Source organism: Carcharodon carcharias, chromosome 20 (genome assembly GCF_017639515.1).
Source record: "Carcharodon carcharias isolate sCarCar2 chromosome 20, sCarCar2.pri, whole genome shotgun sequence".
Classification (NCBI taxonomy): Eukaryota; Metazoa; Chordata; class Chondrichthyes; order Lamniformes; family Lamnidae; genus Carcharodon; species Carcharodon carcharias.
The window spans coordinates 29,369,998-29,393,888 of NC_054486.1; the positions used below are offsets into that span (position 1 = coordinate 29,369,998).

General features: G+C 43.4%; 1 protein-coding gene across 1 annotated transcript; it reads left to right on the top strand.

Annotated features, from left to right (window-relative positions):
• Nucleotides 1-19,208: 19,208 nt before the first annotated feature.
• LOC121292597 (cytochrome P450 1B1) lies at nucleotides 19,209-23,447 on the top strand. The gene has a single exon (XM_041214767.1). It carries the CDS (start codon nucleotides 19,814-19,816, stop codon nucleotides 21,419-21,421), a length of 1,608 nt encoding a protein of 535 aa, XP_041070701.1. The 5' UTR covers nucleotides 19,209-19,813; the 3' UTR covers nucleotides 21,422-23,447.
• Nucleotides 23,448-23,891: the final 444 nt, after the last annotated feature.

A 23,891-nucleotide genomic window follows, 5' to 3' on the forward strand; every position in this document is an offset into this window, starting at 1 on the left:
TCTAGGACCTCCAACAATTTCTTCAAGTAAGCATTCCTTTTTGTAAAGCAGTCCGAAAATTGTTGACTTGCTTTGACCCATTTTATCTGAAAGATCTCTTTTCTCTCTAGCATTTCTTTTATGCTAACAAGGTCAATCCTTAACTTTTTCTCAATCACACCCTTTGTTGAATGTACATTATCCCATTGGGAATGGTTATCCACATAACATTCAATGGGGAAACTTTTCTGAGAATGCCCCTTGTATAGGATTTCCCTCAAACTGCTTGATAAGTAAAATCCCATATCTATCATTTCTACTACAACCAGTGTTTCTGTAGCTTTTAACTACCCTTTTTATTTTCTTCATTTCCCAGGCCAATGGACAACATTTGTTATCTTTCCCATCAAGAATATGATAAACCCTGCTGTACTAGAATATCCACCCAGAAGATTGACACGTGAAACGTCAATAAAAATAACCAACTTCATATCCTCTGGATCACCAAAGGCTGGGAATTCAAGTGCACATTTCTCTGAATTTAATTTCTTTAATGTTTTATTTGCACTCAGAACTACCTCAACAGTAGCATGTTTCATCATAGTACTCAGTTCCAATACAGCATAACTAGCATCAGGTGTAGTCTGAGTGCACAACCAGTTAAGCTGCCCAATCAAACTTCTTAATTGGTCTATATCTTCCTTGGATGCAGGATCCTCTTTTTGTGAGCATCTGACCCAATTTATTAGGATACGATTGATATTTTCTAAACAAGGTCAACCCGACTTCACAGAATCACAGAATCACAGAGTGCAGAAGAGGCCCTTCGGCCCATCACGTCTGCACCGACATGTGAGAAACACCTGACCTACCTACCTAATCCCATTTACCAGCACTTGGCCCATAGCCTTGAATGTTATGACGTGCCAAGTGCTCATCCAGATACTTTTTAAAGGATGTGAGGCAACTCACCTCTACCACCTTCCCAGGCAGCGCATTCCAAACCATCACCACCCTCTGGGTAAAAAGGTTTTTCCTCACATTCCCCCTTATTCTGCTTAATGTCCATCCCTATGTATTTAAAGGCCCGAAGCCTGACTTCTAATCTTAAACTCCTTCTTTATTTTATCTATCAGCTATTGCTCAAGTTCTGCAGAACCTCCCTACAGAAAATCATCAACGTGCATCAAAAAGATGCCTGTAGTTTCTCCTTGTGATAACAATAGAACATTGCTGGATCTGCCTTTAGCTGAGTACAACCTGGTTTTGAAAACACTTCCTTTTGAAATTGGAATGGTGTGAGGGTGTAGAAATGATTTATAACTTGTGAAGTAACTGACATGCGAGAGTACATGGTGCAGCTGCACTGAAGAATGGGTCCCAGACTTGCTCAGCTACTTGACAAACAGCGTGACATGAAATGGTTAATATGGCCTGAAGAGTAAGAAAACATTTTTAAATGACCAATGCACTGAATATAGAACAGAATATTAGAAATAACTATGCTATCTTAAAATTCGTTGTGAGAAAGCAATAAGGGTATTTCCTTCTCAAAGAAACTGGGGACTTTAATAAGTGGGTATTTTCTAGATTTTATGGGATTAGCTTGTGAGGGGAGGGGGGGTGGTGGAGAAAACTTGACAAGCTTGTATTGGCATGCAATCTCCTCCTCCAATGATCAGAGTCCATTTTGCAAATTCATGATCTTTTCCGAGGGCTGGGTTCACTTTCAGAACTCACACTACCTTTTCTGGCCTTCTGCATCTTTATCTCATTTTGCTAATCCATGGGTCTTAGCTCCTGTCCTTCATCTTGCACATTCAGCCAATGTTTGTATTTGCCGGTGGTTTTTCCTGCTTTCCCTATAATGGTGGTATCCCTCGATTCACTGGCCCCTACTGGCATATATGTTACTCTAGTGCCAACTTTGGGTAGTTATCCTTTGGGATGAATTGCCTTATCCTGTGCTTCAGTATCATGTTTCCATATTCAGTCAGCTCTATCTGCTCACACCAGGGCAGATATCAGTTTACAGCTCAGTCAGCTTTATCTGCTATAATCTGCTTCACATAATTATCCAACATATGTGTATGTGTAATGCATGGTGCCTCTTCACTTTCTATCACCTGTTCAGATTCTGTAAATGTATAATCAGTGCCAATTAGTCTCAAGGAATGTACCCTAACAGTTTGGTTGCTATGTTGTAAAATTATTCAATTTCCATCACTGCCTATAACGTTACCAGGGCCTATCCATTCTTTCTGCCCTTCTCTTATGTAATATACCATGTCCCTGGATTAAAATTAATTTCTGATGGCCTTATGTGGTGCCATAGGCTTGCCGAATTTTCTCTGAAATCTTAGCTTTGATAATTGCTCTTCTCCCTGCATGCAGGCATTCAAGTACTCAGAAAAAATTGAACAAATCGTTGTCCTTTCCAAGGTCAGGGAATGGTCCCATATCACCAAAGATATTTTTGGATTTCTCCCATAAACTAATTGATAGGCGTTGTAGCCCCCAATGATTTGAAGCGAATTCTTCACATGGACTGCTCACACCAGGGCAGATATCAGTTTACAGCTCAGTTGGTCAGGTAATATTTTGTGAAGCATCTCATCAATTACTTCATGATTTCTTTCACAAATCCCATTATTAAAGGGACTTTCCGCTGCTGTGTTCATTACTATGATGTTCATGTTTCACACTTTTTATTCATCGTTGGCAAAGCACTCCCCCCCCCCCCCCACCCCACCATTGTCATTTAGGAATTTAGCCGGTGCTCCCAGTCCAGTTCCTATCCATTTTTTCATTATCTTGTCCACAATTACCACTTTGCCTTTACTATATATTACTGTTGACAGACTAAATCTAGTTGTCATGTATATGGCCAGCATTTTCCCTCTTTTTAGTGATTTTAACGTGTTATCGTCCCCGAACCTGAAGTAAGTAGAATTTTCAAATTCCTTAACCTTATTTAGAGGATTCAGGTAAATTTTAGCCAATCCACTCCACATACAGTGGATATGCATCCACTGTTTAACACAGCACGATTGAATGAGTCTGCGACTAGAACACCCATTACTGGACTAAAGCTTCTGGTGACCAGTGTAATTCCTTCTGACTGAGCAGTGTCATCATCTTCCCCTCCCGATCCTTCCATGTCATGTGTCATTTCAAAAACCCTGTCACTCCATTTTGGACAATTTATCACATAATGACATGTCGAGTCACATCTGAAACACCCGTTGACCATTCTTCAGTTATTCCTGGAGTTCATTCTCCTGCCATAGTTAACCAAATCCTGTCATCTGTTAGAGCTACCAAAAGAGTCTCTATCCTCATTCCTTTTGTTTATGCTACTTATTTCATATTGATGTTTGCGCTCCATATCTAAACGGTCTCAAAATGCTGCCAGCATTGAATTCTCCATCTTTTGTCTTACCGCTGAAGGTCCCAGTTGTACCAAGAAAGTGGCTGGAATTGAATGTTTTCCTAGAATTTTTTTTAAAGCTTCAGATATCTGTTCCAAAAGTGTATCTCTTTCTGAGAATTCAACTCCAGTCAAGACCAGGAGCCTATCCATGTTTGATACTTTAGCACAATTCAATAATTTGAAAGCAAGTACTGAATTAGGGGCCTCCAAATAGAATTTCTGCAATCTGTTACATAATCTGTTAAATTCCATGGTATATTGAAGAAGTTGGGACTGTTTACCTTGGAGAGGAGAAGTCTGAGAGGAGACTTGATAGAAGTTTTCAAAACCATGAGGGGCCTGGACAGCGTAGATTGGGAGAAACTGTTCCCTGTCATAAACGGATTAAGAACCAGAGGGCACAGTTTTAAAGTGTTTTGCAAAAAATGCAAATGTGAGGTGAGAAAAAACTTTTTCACACAGCGAGTACCTATGGTTTGGAATGCACTGCCTGGAAGTGTGGTGCAGGCAGGTTCAACTGAGGCATTCAAGAGGGCATATTGGATGATTATCTAAATAGAAACAATATGCAGGTTTACAGGGAAAAGGCTGGATATTGATACTAAGTTAAAATGCTCAGAGAGCAAGTGCAGACACGATGGGCTGAGTGGCCTCCTTCTACACTATAATGATTCTATGATTCCATGGAATAATATCCATGCTTCTAAATTTATCAAAGTCTGACCATGCTTCCATATGCATTTAATGGATCACCTTTCTTATAAACCTTGTCCATAAATTTTAAGAGACTATTCCTCAGTGTCCAAATGATGAGTCTCTAGCTCTGAAAGTACTTTCCATCTGATCCAGTTTCTGGTGAGAAGTGAAAGTGTCAAGGCCATATTTTGCTTTTTCTTTGGTAAAGATATAACCCATGTCCATTTTTCCACTTCATTCTTCCATTGGTCATAAGGTTCAGCTTCACAGAACAATGGTGGGAAATCATACCCTGATACTTTACACTTGGTTTCAGCAATTCTTCTCCAAAGTAGCTCCACTTACAACTTGCTGTCTGGAAAGATATCTTAGTTTCTGATCTTCTACCTCAGGTCAATCATTTTCTGCTACCAATGTTAACAGAATCCAAGTTGGCTGGTGAAGTCAAAACCAAGACACAGAGCTTTTCCTTACTGAGAGAGTTTAATGGCTTTGTTCAGTCTCAACACTGCTCTCACACTCAGTGTCCAAGCTGTCCCTTACTTATACGTGCGCAAAGTATTCAATTAAACTATGCCTTTCACCTATGTATCTTAACAATACAATTAACATATTATTAACACAGGCTAATATTCTGGGCACACAGGTTCAAATCCCACCATGGCAGCTGGTGGAATTTAAATTCAATTAGTAATCTGCCATTGAAAAGCTAGTATCAGTAATGGTGACCATGAAACCAGTGTTGATGTCTTAAAAACCCATCTGGTTTACTAATGTCCTTTAGGGATGGAAATCTTCCGTCTTTACCTGGTCTGGCCTACATGTGACTCCAGATCCACAGCAATGTGGTTGACTCTTAACTGCCCTCTGAAATGGTGTGGCAAGCCACTGAATTCAAGGGCAATTAGGGATGGGCAACAAATGCTGACCTGGCCAGCAATGCCATACCCATGAAAGAATTTTTTTAAAAATTGGTCCTATATTCTCTGGAGTTTAGAAGAACGAGAGGTGATCTTATTGAGGAAAACAAGATTCTGAAAGAGCTCGATAGGGTTGATGGTGAGAGATTGTTTCTTCTGGCAAGGGAATCTAGAACCCAGGTGTGCAGTCTTAGGACACGGATGATCATTTAGGATTGAGATGAGGAGAAATTACTTCACTCAAAGGGTTGTGAATCTTTGGAATCCTCTGTCTCAGAAGGTTGTAGATGACTCCATTGTTGAATATATTTAAAGCTGAGATACATTTTTAATCTCTCAGAGAATCAAGGGTATGGAGAGCGAACAGGAAAGGTGGAGTTGAAGCCCAAGGTCAGCCATGATTGTATTAAATGGCACAGCAGGCTTGATGGGCTGTATGGTCTACTCCTGCTCCTATCTCTTGTATTCTTGTGTTTGTGTTTTATTGAAAACTTAGATCAAATCATCCCTTAGTCTTCAAAATTCCAAGGAATTCAATTCTATTCATGTAACCTCCCCGTGCAGTCTCACCCTTAGAGTCCAGATATCGTTCTGGTAAATCCACCCTGCACTCCGTCCAAGACCAATATGTCCTTACTAAAGTGTGGTGCCCAGAACTGCTCTCAGTACTCCAGATGTGGTCTATACAGGGCTTTCTATAGTTTTAATCTGACCTTGATGCAGTCCTCACTAGCATCCCAAAAGAAGAAAAGATCATTCTTCTGGGGGACTTTAATTCCAGGGCTGCCCATGACTCTGACATCTGGAGCTAAACCATTCGGGAAAATGAGGTGGGAAAAGTTAATATAAATGGCACCCTCCTGCTGACTAAATGTGCTCAGCATGGCATGGCTCATTATAACAAACAGCCTCTTTCATCAGAAGGACAAATACAAAACCACATGGAGGCATCCTACTTCAAAGCACTGGCATCTCCTGGATTATGTCATTGTTCAGGTCAGATTTAAGTAATGCCTGTATCACTCGCTCCCTGCGGGGGATTGTTGCTTGCTGGACAGATCATCGCCTTGTTTGATCAGTGATGAAAATCTACCTAGTACCTAGATATTGCAAGGTCCAAAAGTCTAAGAGGAAGAAGATCAATGTCTCAGCCCTAATGCACCCCGACTGAAGAGAGGAATTCCAAGTGTAGCTCATGATTAATCTGGATAATCTTCACACATCCAATTCAGTTCCAGAACGGTGGGATCGAATAAAGTCAACTGTACTAAACTCTTGTGTCCAGACCATTGGGTTCAAACATTGTTGTCACCAGGACTGGTTCAATGAAAACGATGCTGAAATATGTGACCTCCTAGAACAAAAAATGAGCAACCCTCATTGCCTGGCCGGGCAACCTAAGGTTGCAAGTCAAGAAGGCAACAATCCAACAGCTCAAGGCTGCTGCCCAAAGACAAATCCAGAAGATAAAGGACTTGTGGTACCAAGAGAAAGGCCAATTCTAGTGGTTGCACACCAGCTGCACATTCAGCAAATGGAACCCCTTGCGGATGATGTAGTCCACCCTATGTTGCAACGGAGATCTGAACATCACATGAGTGCAGTTGGTTGCACCCTGCCCCTGTGGGAAACCCAGGTCCCAGGTGAAATGCACAAGTGTGCCCTCGCAAAGTTGGCATCCATGACCTCATGGATGGCTTTGTGGGTGGAGGCTTGTGAGATCGCACAGAGGTCACCAGTGGAGCCCTGAAAGGGGCCACTGGCATAGAAATTGAGCACCGCAGTCACTTTCACAGCCACTGGCAGTTGAGGCCCTCCCTGTCCCTGTGACGCCAAATCCTGCAGCAGGTGGCAGATATAACCGAACAGTTCCTGAGTCATGCACAGACTTTGGTGACACAGGTTCTTGGTCATTTTCAGGAATAAAAGGCAGTGTCTATAGACCCTGGGTGTCACTAGGTATCGACAAGCGATGGCTCGCTGTGGCTCTTGGGTGGCATGTGAGAGAGCCCAAGTTGCTCCTTCTTCCTGAGGTTGCTGTTCCTGCCTCGTGCAGCCAAGAGCCTCAGTCACTCCCTCCTCCGTCATCTTCACTCTCTGTACACCACGAGACATACAGCTAGTTCACCAGGCTCCATGATCCTGATGTACTCCTCCTGCAGGATGAAAAAGATATGGTTAGCATGTGTGTACTAAGAACCTGTCCTGGTTAAGTGTGATGGCCCCTTAACGCTTCCTGGAGAGTGCTGGCTACCCCTTGGATAGCCAGAGATTAGTGCACTGCATGTCTGCCCTGTTAGCTTGAACCATGGGGGAGACTGGTCCAAACTGGGATGCTGACATTGCAAGGGATTGTGAGCACCTCCAGCAGCGAGTTCTCCATGGCCAGCTTTAGCAAGGAGATTGGACAACGTATGCAGTCGTCCAACTGTTCTGTCGTCCACTAAAATGGTCATGAGTTTACAGTCTGTGCCGGGTGGTGGTGTGGGGGGTGGGGGGGAGCAGGTGTAAAGCTCTAAGGCACTTGGTGACACTTTGAAGCCTCTGCGTTGCTTGAGTGGGCAGATAAGCTAGGAGCCTGACTCCAATCATATCAATGTGGCTGCGCCTGAACTGTCTGAGCTACAGAGGAATGGTCACTTAATACAGGTTAGGGGTGGGGCCACTTCGCTTGCCAGGTTTCCCTAAGGTGGGGCCACTCCCTTCACCAGGTTTCCCTAAGGTGGGGTCACTTCCCTCGCCAGCCTTACCCCCTACCCTGAATGCTTGTGCGCTGTATTTAACGGCAGGGCTGGCCTTATGTGCCCCCCACCTTCACCCCTCCCCCCAGCTACCAGCTGCCTCAACAGCAGGGCTACCCTTAACCCTGATGTCCCTGAAGCTTGAAGTCCAACAGACAACCCTGGCGAGCGCTGCACAACATTACTGTATACTTATGTCCGATCTTCCCTCAAAGTGCAGGCCGCCAAGTGCACACCTTTTACGTGCTGTTATAAAACATGTTGGCATGCTCTCCTGCCGATGTGGATGGACGATCCAGTAGGGGTGGTGGTGGGGGTGGCGGTGGTCGGGGTGGGTGGGTGACAATTCCGGCAGGCTGGCCTGATAATGAAACGCTGACGTATTACAATGAGGTTCTCAACGTCCAATGGTGGGAAACGCGGCCCACCATCAGCAGGCTGATTGGACGATCGCGAACTGGTTTCCCGCCGTTGTAAAATCGATTGCGCCATTTTGTCTGCTCACGCCACCAATCACACCCGACACCAACAGGCGTGGAAAATTCTGCCCACAGTGTGGCTTTAGAGCTTCCTGAGGAACCTCCAACATGATCTTTGTGGCTAGACAAAGCCAAGAAAATTGTTGAGAATATACCAGGAACCCTTCATTGCATTCATCCACCTGACCAAAGCATTTGACTCAGTAAATCGCCAGGCTGTTTGGATTGTGCTCCAATGATTTGGACATCTAATGTAATTGTTCCATGGTGATATGACAGCAAACAGTCTTGAGTGGGAGATCTGAAACAGGTGACTTCAAAATCTGGGATCAAGCAAGGCTGTCTGATAACTCCCATTCTATTTACAATCTACCTGACAATGGCTATTCATCTCATCAAGGACCAACTGCCCTCTGGTGTCAGTATTAAATACTGTCTAGATGGAAAACTCTAACTTCTGTCACCACCGTGGCAAAACTAAATTTACCACTATAGATATACTTGATTCACAGTTTGAGGATGCACCAGATTTGCAAGTCACTTTCGATCTTCTAAATTTTGCATGCAAAACTCATATATCAACCCATACCTGGTCAGCTAAATATTCCACCTCCCATATACATTGTCAGAGAGACTGGAATATGTTGAGCACTTTCAATACCTTGGCAGCCATATTTCTTAAAAGTCCACCGTTGACGAGGAGATCCATCACCAAATTAGCTGAGCCAGCTCAGCCTTCTGCAAACTAGGGCAGCAAACGTTTGACAACAGAGACAAGTCAACAAAAGTCCTAGTGTACAGAGCAGTTGCTGTCACCACGCTCCTGTATTGCAAAGAAACCTGGACTTGTATCAGGGGCACAGAAGAGCATTAGATAAATTCCATCAGCAATGCCTTCACTGCATCCTCCAGATTCAATGGCAGGATCATCAAACAAATCCTCGGGTCTTCTTGAAGCCAGATCCATAAGCATTCAGGCAAAACTCCTGCAAAGTTAACATCAATGGACTGGACACTGTCCAGATTGCCGAAAGCCATCTCCCCTACCAGGTGGTGTTTTCTTGACTCTCAAATGGCCCAACATTCCAGATGAAGACAAAGCAAACACTCCAAAGGCACTTCGAAGCTCTTCCTGAAGCACAGCAGCATTGACATTAATGATGGGAGGAGCTTGCTGCCGGTCGTTCAGAATGGCGACAGCTTGTCCGTCAAGCTGCTTCATACTTAATAATGAGGTAGAGAGGCAGCAGAGAAAGAAAGAAATGGAAGCAAATCCTGCAGCCCAGATCCCACGACCTCATGGGACATCCTGCCCCATGTGCTCAAAGATCTATGGGTCAAGAACCTACCTGTTCAGTCACATGAAGACCCATAGCGGAAACTTGTGACCCTGAGTAGATGTCAATGCTTGAATCGAGGGACAGCTGACCATGATGATAGTTGAAACATGACTTCCATCTCGTGCATTCTAATTCTTTCAATATAAAGGCCAGCATTCCATTAGTCTTCTTGATTATTTTCTGTACCTTTGTTCGATGCTTTAATGATTGATCTACCAGAACCCACAAGTCCCTGTTTCTATTTGTTCAACATTTAAAAAAAAACCCTGTTCTATCTTTTTAGATTCAAGGTAGATGAGTTCACATTTACCTACATTGAAATCTATTTGTCACAGTTTTGCCCATTCACTTAACCTGCAATATCTCTTTGTAATGTTCTGCATCCAGCTAAAATGCTTACAATGCTGCTTATGTGTCATATGAACATACGAATTAGGAGCAGGAGTAGACCGCTTGGCCCTTCAAGCCTGCTCCACCATTCAATAAGATCATGGCTGATTTGAATGTAGCCTCAACCCCACATTCCTGCCTACCCCCAATAATCTTTCACTCTCTTGTTAATCAAGAATCTATCTAGCGCTGCCTTAAAAATATTCAAAGACTGCTTTCACTACTTTTTGATGAAGAGAGTTCCAAAGACTCACAACACTCTGACAGAAAAAAATTTCTCCCCATCTCTGTCTTAAATGAGTGACCCTTATTTTTAAACAGTGACCCCTAGTTCTAGACTCTCCAACAAGAGGAAACATCCTCTCCACATCCACCCTTTCAAGACCCCTCAGGATCTTAAAAGTTTCAATTAAGTCACCTCTTACTCTTCTAAATTCCAGTGGATACAACCTGTCCAGCCTTTCCTCATAAGCAAGCCGCCCATTCCTGGTATTAGTCTAGTAAACCTTTTCTGAACTGCATCTAACACATTTATATCTTTCTTTAAATAAGGAGACCAGTACTGTACATAATACTCCAGATGTGGTCTCACCATTGCCCTGTACAGCTGAAGCATAACCTCCCTACGTTTCTAATCAGTTCTCCTCACAATAAATGATAACATTCTATTAGCTTTCCTAATTACCAGCTGTACCTGCATAGGAACATTTTGTGATTCATGTACTAGGACATCCAGATCTCTCTGAATCTCAGAGTTCTGCAATCTCTCATCATTTAGACAATAAGATATTTTTATTCTTCCTGATTCTTCCTGCCAAAAATGAACAATTTCACATTTGCCCACATTATACACCATTTGCCATTTCTTTGCCCATTCACTTAACCTATCTATGTCACTTTGTAGTCTCCTAATGTCCTCTTCACAATTTACTTTCCTGCCTATCTTTGTGTCATCAGCAAATTTAGTTACCATTCCTTCGGTCCCTTCATCCAAGTCATTTATATAAATTGTAAAAAGTTGAGGCCCCAGCACAGATCCCTGTTGGCACATCCTACCAACCAGAAAAAGACCCATTTATGCCAACTCTCTGCTTCCTGTTAGCTAGCCAATCTTCTATCCATGCTAATATGTTACCCCCTATACATGAGCTTTTGTTTTCTGCAATAACCTTTGATGTGGCATTTTATCAAATGCCTTCTGGAAATCTAAGTACATGGACAGCACATATTACTTCCTCAAAGAACTCTAATTAATTGGTTAAACATGATTTCTCTTTTACAAAACCACGTTGACTCTGGCTGATTGCTGTGAATTTTTCCAAGTGCCCTTCTATAACATCTTTAATAATAGCTTCTAACATCTTCCCTACGACAAATTTTAGGCTAAGTGGCCTATAGTTTCCTGCTTTCTGTCTCCCTCCCTTTTTGAATAAAGGAGTTATATTTGTTATTTTCCAATCTAATGGAACCTTCCCCAAATCTAGGGAATTTTGGAAAATTAAAACCAGTGCATCAGCTATCTCACAAGCCACTTCTTTAGGGTGAAGTCCATCCAGGCCTGGGGATTTGTCAGCCTGCAATTTGCTCACTACCACTTCCTGGTGATTGTAATTTTCCTGAGTTCCTCCCTCCCTTCCATTTCCTGATTTACAGCTATTTCTGGGATGTTACTTGTGTCTTCTGTAATGAAGACTGAAGCAACATACCTGTTTAATTGATCCATCATCTCCCTACTTCCCGTTATCAATTCCCCAGGCGCACTTTCTATAGGACCAATGCTCACTTTGTTAACTCTTTTCTTATTTAAATATCTATAGAAACTCCTACTCTCCGCCTTTATATTGCTAGCTAGCTTTCTCCCATACTTTAATTTTTCCCTCCGTATTAAAATGCCTACCACTGAATGTCTATTGACCTATCCCTTAACCTCATTTACCAGTTCACTTTAACTAGCTCTGCTTTCATGTCCTCATAATTGCCCTTGTTTAAATTTAAAATACTAGCCTTGGACGCACTTGATTCTCGCACAAAATGAATGTAAAATTCATATTATGATCGCTGCTACCTAGGGGTCCCTTCACTAGGAGGTTATCAATTAATCCTATCTCATTGCTCAAAACCAGGTCTAGTATAGCCTGCTCTCTGGTTGTCTCCAGAACATGCTGTCCTAAGAAACTATCCTGAAAACATTTTATGAACTCATGTACGCTACCTTTGTCCTTCTGATTTTCCCAGTCTATATATAAATTAAACTTCCCCATGTTTATTGTTGTACCTTTCTGGCAAGCTGCCATTACCTCTTCTTTTATATTCTGTCCTACTGTGTAGTTACAATTAAGGGGTCTGTACACCACTCCTACAAGTGACTTCTTGCCTTTATCATTCCTCATCTCAACCTAAACCGTTTCTACACCCTGGTTTCCTGAGCTTAGGTCATCCCTCTCTAATATGTTAATACCATCATTAATTAACAGAGCCACCCCTCCACCTTTTCCTAACTTCCTGTCCTTCCTAAATGTCACATATCCTTCAACATTCCAGCCCCAATCTATGTCATCCCGTAGCCATGTCTCTGTAATTGCTATCAGATTGTACTTATTTATTTCTATTTGTGCTATCAATTCATTTGTTTTGTTTCAAATGCTATGTGCATTTAGGGCAGGATCTTTAGGTTGGCGAGCGGGGGGCGGGGCCCACTCGCCGACACATAAAATGACACGGGATGACTTCGAGCGGAATTCCCGACATCACCCCGCATCATTTCAATTTTCAGGTAGGCGGGGATGCAGCCGAATCAGCTGTGGGCCCACCAACCTGTCAATGGCCTATTAAGTCCATTGACAAAGTCATTATCCTCATTAAAGGACCTGCCCGTTCAACCTTAGGGTTGGCAGGCAGGCCGGGAGCCCTGGCGGGATTCAGAAAAAACATGGAAACTCATCCACGGGTGGGATGAGTTTCATGTGGGTTTTTAAAAATTTAACAAATGTATGATTTAAAGTGATGGACATGTCCCAACTCATGTGACAGTGTCACATGAGGGGACATGTCAGTGAAATTTTGTTTTTGCACCTTTACCATTTTAAAATTTGGTGCTGATCTCCCTGAGGCAGCACTTAGCCTCAGGGAGTTGAGTGCGCTCTTTGGCACGTATGCACGAAAGAGCACACTCTTGGCTGAGGGAATCTGTCCCCGCCCTTAATTGGCCCACCCACATAAAATGGCAGCACACCCTCGTTTGGGGGTGCTGATCAGAGGCGCACCTGCCCGTGCTCACACCTGCATTTCCCCCCTCAACGGGGGGAAAGTTCTTCCCTTAGATACAGAGCCTTTAGTTTTGTCCTTTTATTATTTTTGTAGTGCCTAACCTTACCTGATGATTTACTCTTAGATTTGCACTCTCTGACCCTTCCTGTTGCAGCCTGTCATCATTTTCCATATTCATACCTGTCTCTCTTGCCTTGTCTCTACTCCTTGGTTCACCACATTGGCAATTATGAAGACGTAGCTTTCAATCCCATCAAGTAAGTCATTAATAAATATAGTGAGTAGTTGAGGTCCCATCACAGATCCTTGCAGTACACCACAAGTCACATCCTGTCAATTAGAGTATTTGCCCATTATCCCTACTCTGGGTCCTTATGCTCAGCCAATTTCTTAACCAATTAATAATTTGCCTTCAATTCCATGCATCTCAGCTTCAGCTAACTGTCTCTTATGAGGGATTTTATTAAATGCTTTTTGCAAGCCCTTATAAACCATAAATGTTCCCCTGTCCATTACTTTAGTCACCTCTTCAAAAATTTCAATCAGGTTCTTCAGGCATGAACTACTCTTTACAAATCCATGCTGCTCAACTGAACATTTTCAAAGCGTTCAGTCATTCTATCCTTAATTATAGACTCTAATAATATCCCAATAACAGATATTAGGCTAACTGGTCCATCACTGCTTGGTTTCCCTTTCTGAACTTTCTTAAACAGCAGAGTGACAGGCGCAATTTTCGAATCTTGAGGAATGATTCCTAAATCGAGGGAACTTTGGATGGTTATAGTTCGGGCATCTGCAATGTTCTCACACACTGTCCTTAAACCCTGGAATGGAAACCATTTGGTCCTGGGGATTTGTCACTCCTTGGTGCCATTATTTTCTTCATTACAATCATTTTGCCTACTTAAATTTTGGTGAGTCCCTTGTCTCTAATTCAGTATTAATTTCCTTGGAATGTCTGGCATGCTGACCTCTTCCTCAACTGCAAATACGGGTACAAAGTAATTACTTGCCATTCCCTTATTTTCCCTGACAATATTATCATTATCAGTTTTTGAGGAGCCCACATTGCTCCTGACCACCCTTTTTTTCCTAAAGTAATTGCAAAAGAAATTGTGTTGATTTTGATATCCCTTGCTAGTTTCCTTCCTTTCTCCCATATTGTAACTCTTACTATGCATTTTGTCACACATTGCTGTTCATTGTATCTTTCACATTCATCATAATCTGTGCTTTTTTTATTTTTGTACGCTTTTTCATTTAGTTTTATGTTGTCAATTATTTCTTTAGTTGCCTATGGCTGCCTTTTTCAGCTGAACAGCATGGATTTGTAAAGAGTAGTTCATGCCTGAAGAACCTGATCGAAATTTTTGAAGAGGTGACTAAAGTAATGGACATGGGAACATTTATGGCAAGTGGAGCTCATACCCCTTAGGAGTACAAACAAGTTCTGCATGACATTAAATTCATCTTTAAACACCTTCCACTGATCTTCTGTTGATTTATCCATTAAAAAGTTTGTCCATTTTACTGTGGACAGTCTGTCTCATCCCATTGAAGTCAGCTTTACTAAATTTAGTATCTTAGTAACTGTTTTATGTTTCTTTCTTCCAAACACTACATTGAACTCAATCATATTATGATTGTTATTTGTTAAATGTCTATGCACTGTTAGGCTGTTAACTCAATCTGGCTCATTCCTCATTATTAAATCTAACATGGCATACCCACTTGTTGGCTCTAGGTTAGATTGCTGCAGAAACCTATTCCAGTGACACTCGAGAAATTCATTACCTTTCTGAGATGTGAAAGTTAAAATACACCATTAAAACCACTCTGCCTGTGCTACATATTTGTTTAATCTCTGCATCTATACATTCTACCACTTTACAAGTCCTTTCAACAGGCCTATACACAAATCCCACCAGAGCCTTAAATATTTTTCTATTTCTTAATTCTAGCCATAAAAAGTGTCATGTCTTCTTATCTCTCATTATATCTCATATCATTACTGAAGTGATTCCATCCTTAATCACCAAGATACACCTTCCCCTTTAACAATTTCCCTATTTTTCCTGTAGACCTTATAACCTATGGTGTGTGCCTGTGAGTAAGAGACTGTGACTGTGTGTGTGTATATGTCTGTGCAAAAATTAAATTAAATATTGAGAATACTGAAGCCATCATCTTTGGTCCCTGCTCCAAAAAGCTCTCCCTAGCCACCGACTAGACAGACACACATACACACACTGATAGTAACACTAACACACACTCATGCACAAAGACACTCATAGACATACACATACACATACATGCACTTTTTGTTTGTATATGTGTATTGGAAACTTGCAAAATAATTGCTGCAGATTTTAGAGACATTTTTCCCATAACGAGTTTCTCTCTTTCTTTTTCCCTACTGGGCTTACTGTGTTTGCTTTTCCAAATTGTGATCATGTTATAAACCCCTTTGGGGACCAAGAAGCAAGTGGAAGTCGGGCAACAAACTATCTGATGGAACGTGCAGACAGCCATGTCATCCCCAGAGTGAGGGAGATTGAAGCAATAATGGATGTGCTTGTGTGCATCTTTGCCAAATTGAAGAGAGGCTGGACTGTGTAGGGACAAGACCGAAGGTTAAGGCAATCAATCTTATGACCCGATTCCAGTCTTGGCAAGTCTGTACACACGCATATCATCCATCTCTGCTAAACTCTATTCTAACCTTAAACATTGTTTATTCTCATCTCACATTCACATTATTCCTTTTTTTTTAAAAAGTGACTTTGTCCCCTGTTAGTCATTTCCTAATCTGTGCATGGTCTGTGTCCCCTCAGCAGTGCCATAAACAGCCCGTTGAGAGGTGTTCCAAAGGCTTTCTTCTCTTCCTGAGTGGAGATGATAGTTTTCTGCTTAGCATCTTCCTGCTGTGATGTCTCTGGAGATCATGGATTTTATGTGCAAGGGATCATGAACAAAATGTCATTGCTCTGGGTCACCACTTTCCTTACAGTTCAACACATTGGGTCACTTCTACTTTATTTTTGTCCTTGTAAATTTTTGATTAATTTTATGTTGTTTCCCATCTTCGAATTGAGTTCCCAGATAGGATGGGCACTGGACTGCCTCAGGAAATAGATGACCACCTATTCTCTTGCCTCTGCCAATGCTGCCCTACAACCAGCCACTGGATAGTGTGTGGCAGCAGCCCAGATTGACAGACACTGGGTTTCCCAGGTGGATGTACCCAGCACTGCATGCCAAATTCTCCCCATTGTATCGCGACAGTTGAGGTTAGGAACCGATCACCAGTGGAATCACAGGGGTCACCACAAGCTTTAATGCAATTTATTTTTTGGGTGAATTTTCATGTCCGTTAATTTTGGCACTGTGCCAGCAACAACAGTAAACACACTCAAGATTGGGTGTAGAATAAAAGATACTGTGATGTTAGTTGAGGGATAAATTTTGCCTAGGACATCGGGGAGAACTCCCCTGCTCTTCTTTGAATAATGCCTGAGAGGGCAGGCATGGCTTTGGTTTAATGTCTCACCCAAAATTCAGCACCACACTGAACTACCAGCATAGATTTCATACTCAAATCTCTTGGGTAGGATTTGAATCCATAACCTTCTGACTCAGGGACAAGCATGCTAACAATTGAACTACAGCTGGCACTTTGTTGCTAATTGTTTATAGCAAGAAAAATGTTCATTCCCACTAAGCCTATCCTATCTCTTACAGAGGATCACGAGCAGGCCATTGAACTTGTTCTGCCATGCGGTTAGAGTATGGCTGATTTGTACCTAAAATCCACTTACCTGTGGATCAGCTGTAAATAGTTCTTTAAAATGAAATTTAAGGAAATTGGCGGATCGGTGAGTCAAAAGCTGCACTCTTACCTCACATCTAAAGAAAGTATAACATTTACACACCACATCCTTCATTCATATCCCAAAGAGCCTCACATGCAATGAGACAATTGTTTTCTAATCCAGTTACTGTTAAAAACGTGAAAATGTTTAATCTAATGTTTAAAGATTGATAGTGTTGGGAGTAAAAAGGCAATTTTTAATAATGTGAAACAAAACCAGAAAATTTTGTAACTTCTAAGCATCTTTGCCCATAGATTAACCTTGGGATAAGACCCTTGATCAAAACTGATTGGGATGAGGAGAGGGTTACCTTCACTACTGTGCTTATCCAGGCAAAATCCTTCAAACCAGGCAACCAAATGGATGTGAATCTATCAATCAAACAGATTTGGAGTATGTCCATGACAGCAGGATGGTTAAATGCCAGTAGCTCTCTTTCCTTCTGTCTGCATCCCCTACCATCACTGTATGGACTCTGTCTCCATCTGTAAACAGATGAATGTCAAACCCTTATGCTCCTTCACTTATGTAGCCAACTGAGAATCTTCATCAGTGGCTTTTGGAGTGGGGGGGAGGTGGTGGTGAGTAACAGGATGAAACTTGACTTAAAGTAACAGCTTCACAACTTTTGAATATTAAATCTACAAGGTATGAACTCTAACTCAGTGTGTAGCACTCTCATCTCTGAGGCAGAGCAAGGACTTGCATTTATATAGTGCCTTTCACAACCACCAGATGTTTCCAAGCATTTTACAGCCAATGAAGTACTTTTGAAGTGTAATCACTGCTGGAATGTAGGAAAAGCAGTAGCAAATTTGTGCACAGCAAGCTCCCATGAGGGGAGGTGGTGCTGTGATGTTGTCACTAGATTGGTAACCCAGAGACCTAAGGTAATCCTCAGGGGCTCTGGGTTCAAGTCGCACCCTTGGCAGACAATGGAATTTGAATTCAATAAAAAATCTGGAATTAATGGTCTAATAATGACCATGAAACCATTGCTGATTTTTGTAAAAAAAAACCCATCTGCCAGGGAAGGATACCTGGTCTGACCTACATGTGATTCCAGACCTGTGATTGACTCTTAAATGCCCTCTAAACAATGGCAGTTAAGGATGTGCAATATGCTGGCCCAGCCTGTGATAATGCTGACTTCCCAAGAATGATTTATAAAATATAATCACATCATATGTTGATTGAGGGATAAGTATTGGATAATTTACATCCCACTGAGAGGGCAGGTGGGGCCTCAATTTAACTTCTACAGTGCAAAGGCAGCACTTCCAACAGTGCAGCACCCCCCTCAATACAGAAGTGCTAGTCTCTGATTTTTGTTTTCAAGTCCTGGAGAATGCTTTCAACTTGAACGCTATCAACTAAACCACAGCTGACACAGAGGTTGTGGGTTCAATTTCCACTCGAGAAAAATCAAGCACAATAATCCAGGCTGGCAGGCCAGTTTAGTACTGAAGCAGTGCAGCACTGTTGAAGGTACCAGATTTCAAACGAGACCTTAAACTGAAGTCCTGTTGGCCTTCTCTCCAAGATAAAAGATCACCTGGCATTCATTTGAAGAGGAGCAAGGGAATTATGCCCAGTGCCCTGGACAACATGTATCCCTCAAGCAACATCTAAAACAGATTTTGCTTTTACTTTGCTTTTATTTAAAACAGATTATCTGTTCATTATCACCCTGCTGCTTGTGGGAGCTTGTTTTGTGTGTGTGCCAGTGTGTGTGTGTGTTTGTGTGTGTATCAGCTGCTGTGCTAGATTACAATAGTGACTTCACTTCAAAAGTACTTAATTGGCCGTGAATAAATCCCGAAGCTGTGACATGTCACTTTCCAGAATTAACTCCAGCTAATTTAGCAAATGGATTAAACGTTGGCGGGTTCTGGCTCCTGTTGTATTCTTTTTCTTGCACAATACCCGAAAATGGTCATTTTTCACTTATTTTGACACATTTAAGGGCGAAGCGGACGGGTGTCTATTCCGTAACCGATGTTGCCGCTTTAAGTTGACTGTCACTCTGTAGTAGCCTCTTTAAGGGGAGGGAACGCTCTCCCTCTCTCGAGGATCAGAACCAGGCTGATCTTGGGGAGAAAGGGGAGTTCGCCAGCCTGCTATTTAGTCATGGGTTTTCCAACCCCAGAGCCGGTTTATTCCCATTGGTTTGACATCACGTAACAGGATGAATGAAGTTAGACAGTTTGAAAGGGAGGGGAATCCGCGGGTCCCCGCACTCTATAAATGGAAAACCCAGTCGGAAACCCAGAGCGCTCCGGAGCGGAACACTGACCGGCTGGGGGAGAGGGACAGGCATCAGGACCGGGCGACAGTCCTTCCAGTTCTGGGCAAGGCAGCGCCCCATGCAAGAGTCCCCCCGGGGTGCAACTGAGAATCTGCAGAAGAAACCAGGGAAACCAAAGGTAGCAACACGAGGAAGAGAAATGAGCAACTTTGTGCAGCTTGATGCTGATGTTTAAACACAAGGATTAAAGTTGGAGAAGAAAGTTTGGGAGGAGAGCAGAAACTGGGCAAAGCGTCAGAAGACTTGGAGCTGCAGAGGCTGCGTAGAAGAGGTTGGAATTTGAGAAAGACACTGAGACAAGCAGCGGTGAGAGGAGGGGAGGGGGTGGGAGCGAAAGACAATTACAAAGGGTGATCCCAGGAGAGGGTCTGGGGAGGCAGCCCCTATGGTATCCTGGTTTGGAGCCCCGGGCTCTGTACTGGGGATGGTTGAGGACTGGAAGCTGCAGGTGCAGCCGGCTCTCTTCCTCTCCCTGCTGCTCCTCGCTTGCCTGGAAGTCTGCCGCTGGCTGTGGGACTGGAGGCGGCGGCAGGGGAGGGGCGGGGGGAGGAGGAGGAGCCCCCCTGGCCCATTCGCCTGGCCGCTGGTGGGCAATGCCATGCAGCTTGGCAGCTCGCCCCACCTGACCTTCACCCAGATGGCCCGGCGCTACGGGGACCTCTTCCAGATCCGCCTGGGGCGCCACAAGATCGTGGTGCTGAACGGGGAGGCGACCATCCGCCAGGCTCTGCTGCAGCACAACGCCCAGTTCGCCGGGAGGCCCGACTTCGCTTCTTTCCGCCTGGTGTCCGGGGGCAAGAGCATGGCTTTTGGCAGGTACAGCAGCCAGTGGCAGCTCCACCGGCGGCTGGCCCAATCCACCGTGCGGGCTTTCTCCACCGCCAACAGCCACACCAAGAAACTCTTCGAACAGCATGTCAGCAGCGAGGCTTGCGACCTGATTCAGGTCTTCCTGAGGCTGGGGGCCAGTGGCCGTCACTTTGAGCCGTCCAGACACCTGGTGGTGGCCACGGCCAATGTGATGTGCGCCCTGTGCTTCGGCCAACGCTACAGCCACGATGACCTGGAGTTCAGGAAGCTGCTGGGCAGGAATGACAAGTTCGGCCAGACGGTGGGAGCGGGCAGCCTGGTCGATGCCATGCCCTGGCTCCAAGCTTTCCCCAACCCGGTCAGGAGCGTCTACGAGGACTTCAAGGAGCTCAACCGCGAGTTTTTTGAGTTTGTCCGGGACAAGATCGTCCAGCACCGAGCTACCTACCAGCCCGGCACCACCAGAGACATGAGCGACGCCTTCATTAATGTGATCGAGCACGGCAAACTGGCAGAGGATGGGCTGACCAAGGAACACGTGGAGGGCTCGGTCACTGACATCCTGGGAGCTGGTCAGGACACTACGTCTACAGCCCTGAGCTGGATCCTCTTCCATCTGATCCAGTTCCCCCAGTTGCAGACCCGGCTCCAGCAGGACATTGACAAGGTGGTGGGCAGGGAGAGGCTGCCCGGGGTCGAGGACAAAGCCCGTTTGCCTTACCTGGAGGCTTTCATCTACGAGATCATGAGGTTCACCAGTTTCGTGCCCATGACCATCCCTCATGCCACCACCGCCCATGTGGACATCAACGGCTACCATATCCCCAAAGACACGGTGATCTTCATCAACCAGTGGTCTGTCAACCACGACCAGCACAAATGGAAGGAGCCCGGCACTTTTGACCCAACCAGGTTTCTGAACGAGGATGGGAGCATCAACAGGGACTTGACAAGCAGTGTGATGATCTTCTCGGCGGGGAAGCGGAGATGCATCGGCGAGCAGCTGTCCAAGATCCAGATGTTCCTTTTCACGGCCATCCTGGTGCACCAGTGCATCTTCGAGGCCAATCCTTCCGAAGAGCTGAGCACGAACTGTTCCTACGGATTGACCATCAAGCCGGTGTCCTTCACCATATTGGTCAAACTGAGGGACAAGTATCGCGGCATTGTCTTGCCGGCGTAAAGATGAGTGAGGGAGAGTTTGAGAGGAGATGGGGAAACGGACTGGCCTCTATAGGCAGCAAGTGGAGGATTGAATGATACGATATATCAGCATGGCTACATGCCAAATCACCAAATACAACTTCTCAAATATGAAAAGACCGTCAGTCAAATTTCGTTTCGTTCCCAGCTCTCATTATTTACCAGGCTGGTTGGAAAGGTATTTTAAATAAATGATGGGATATGAATCAGATAATTACACTTAGAGAGGAGATTCTGCATTAACCGGCTCCCTTTAAATTAACCAGCGAAGGATTTCACATTAGCGGGTGCGGTATTACTGGTGCTAATCTCTCACGAACCCGGGTTCACTCTAGTTTTGAACCCATTTCTGGAACATATTTCAAACGTCTCCTGGCTTGATTGTGTTTCCAGAACACACGGCGGGGGGGGGGGGGGGGGTGGAGCTGCTGTTGCGTTTTCATAAATCGTAAAACGGTTCATTTAAAATTGAAGTGAAATAGTATTAAAAATGTATTTCTTAAAAGTAATATTTTTGTCATGTCTGTTAAATGGGAAGCACGCAAGCTACTGTTCTACTGCACTGAGATTTGAACTGTGATCCAGTCCAGCTGGACACGACACAAGCTTAAAGCCCACACTAACAATGTTGCTAAGTTTTGTGGATACGTGGTCTCCGTGTGCTTCCTGTTCAGTCACTGTTTCTGCTCGGAATGAATATACAGCAGAGCAGCAGCTTTGAGAGGCTGAGGCTGGCTTATATTTGTGTTTTTTCTGTGAGTTTTGGAGCTGGGGGCCATGCAGTTTTGGTGGAGATGTTTTTTGGTGCCTACATTGCACTATGCTGGGTGATGTTTCATGCCTTTCCAAGATAATCTAGCGTACAAATCTTTGATTCCTCTGAAATACATACTGAATTCCTCAGTTGTGTGCAGGTGCAGGTGACCCTACTGAACTGTCTTTCACAACAGATTAAAAAAGTTTTGCATTAGCCAACTTAACTAATTTAAGGCTGGTGAGAACTCTTTTGAAGGCTTTTGAAGGCTGGTGAGAACTCTTGATTCGGAAGTGGCAAATGTCGGTAGTCCAGTTCTACCTGTGTGCTCCTTACCTGTACTGTGGTCACCCTGACAACTAGCAACTGTCTTATACAGTAGCCCAGGGCCAGAAAAGCAAAACAGAAGCTGTCAGCACTTAAACCCACCATTGCTCTATGTACAAGATTTCCTTCCCTAAAGTACATTAGTGAACCAGATAGGTTTTTACAACAAGCGATGATAGTTGTCATGATCATCATTATGGAGACTAGCTTTATATTCCAGATTTATTAATTGAATTTAAATTCCATCAACTGCAGTGGTGGGATTTGAACCTACGTTCTCAGCATTAGGCTGGACCTCTGGATTATTCACCCAGTGCGTGTGTGCACACTAAGATAAAAAATAAACCAGAAAATGTTGTGGAAGTCTCATCAGCACAAGGAAAAGGTCATCTTTTTGGTGTTAACCTTCATCATAATTTCAATTCTGACCATGGACTGCACCTGAAAACTGAATGTTTTATTCTTTTATTTTCAATGGTTGACAGGCATGCTGTGTACTCCCAGCTTTGTCTGGTTTTACGCAAGCACACACACACAAAATCTTACACAAACATACACACACTGATATAAATGTAGACACACATGCAGAATCTCCATCACTGTGCTGTGCCTGAGCCCCAATGGATGCTGTGAAGTCAATCAACACAAAACATAACTAATGATTAAGATGTACCAATGAGCAGGGTGTGATCTAATTACATATTAAGTATCTTCACACATCCCTGCCTCCTACAAACCTGGTTAATTTGTGTTTTGTCTGCTCCACTCTGAATTTAATTCCACTGCCTCTTAAATACTGTATCAGATTGATGTTACACACTATGTATAAGTTTCATATAATTGACTGTTACTGTAAATTATTCTACTAATTAATGTATTCTATTATTGTACTCCCATGAATACTAATAACACAAATGTATTTTTATATCATAGTCCTCACGTGTCTGAATTTTTTCTAAGTGTACTGTATGAGCTGAGAGATTTTGATAGTAAATGATGGCTGTTTAAACATTTTTCTGTCATTGACTATAATCAGCAACCTTCCCTCAGACTTTGATGGGTCAGTAGTTTGGAGATCTGGTAGATTGATAATTTGATGGGGTCAAGTTTGGTGGATTGATAGATTGGAGGGTCAGTGTTCTGCCTGCTGTGGTCCTGAACAATATAGCTAGAAGGTGGATTCCTGGTGAATTGGCTGATCTCCATTGGGTGGCTGTATTGGTGCAACAATTGGCAGTTTTGTGGCCTTCAAACAACAGCCAGAATTCCTGATTTTAATTGCTACTCAGTGCCCTCTGCTAACTTGTGTTGATTTGTTGTGGAAACAGAATGTGACTCTGCTGTGTCCCAATTGTAAGACATGCTCCCC

Bases quoted from the DNA above. Each gene is read 5' to 3' on its own strand.
- LOC121292597 (XM_041214767.1), top strand. From the start codon at position 19,814: ATGGTATCCTGGTTTGGAGCCCCGGGCTCTGTACTGGGGATGGTTGAG.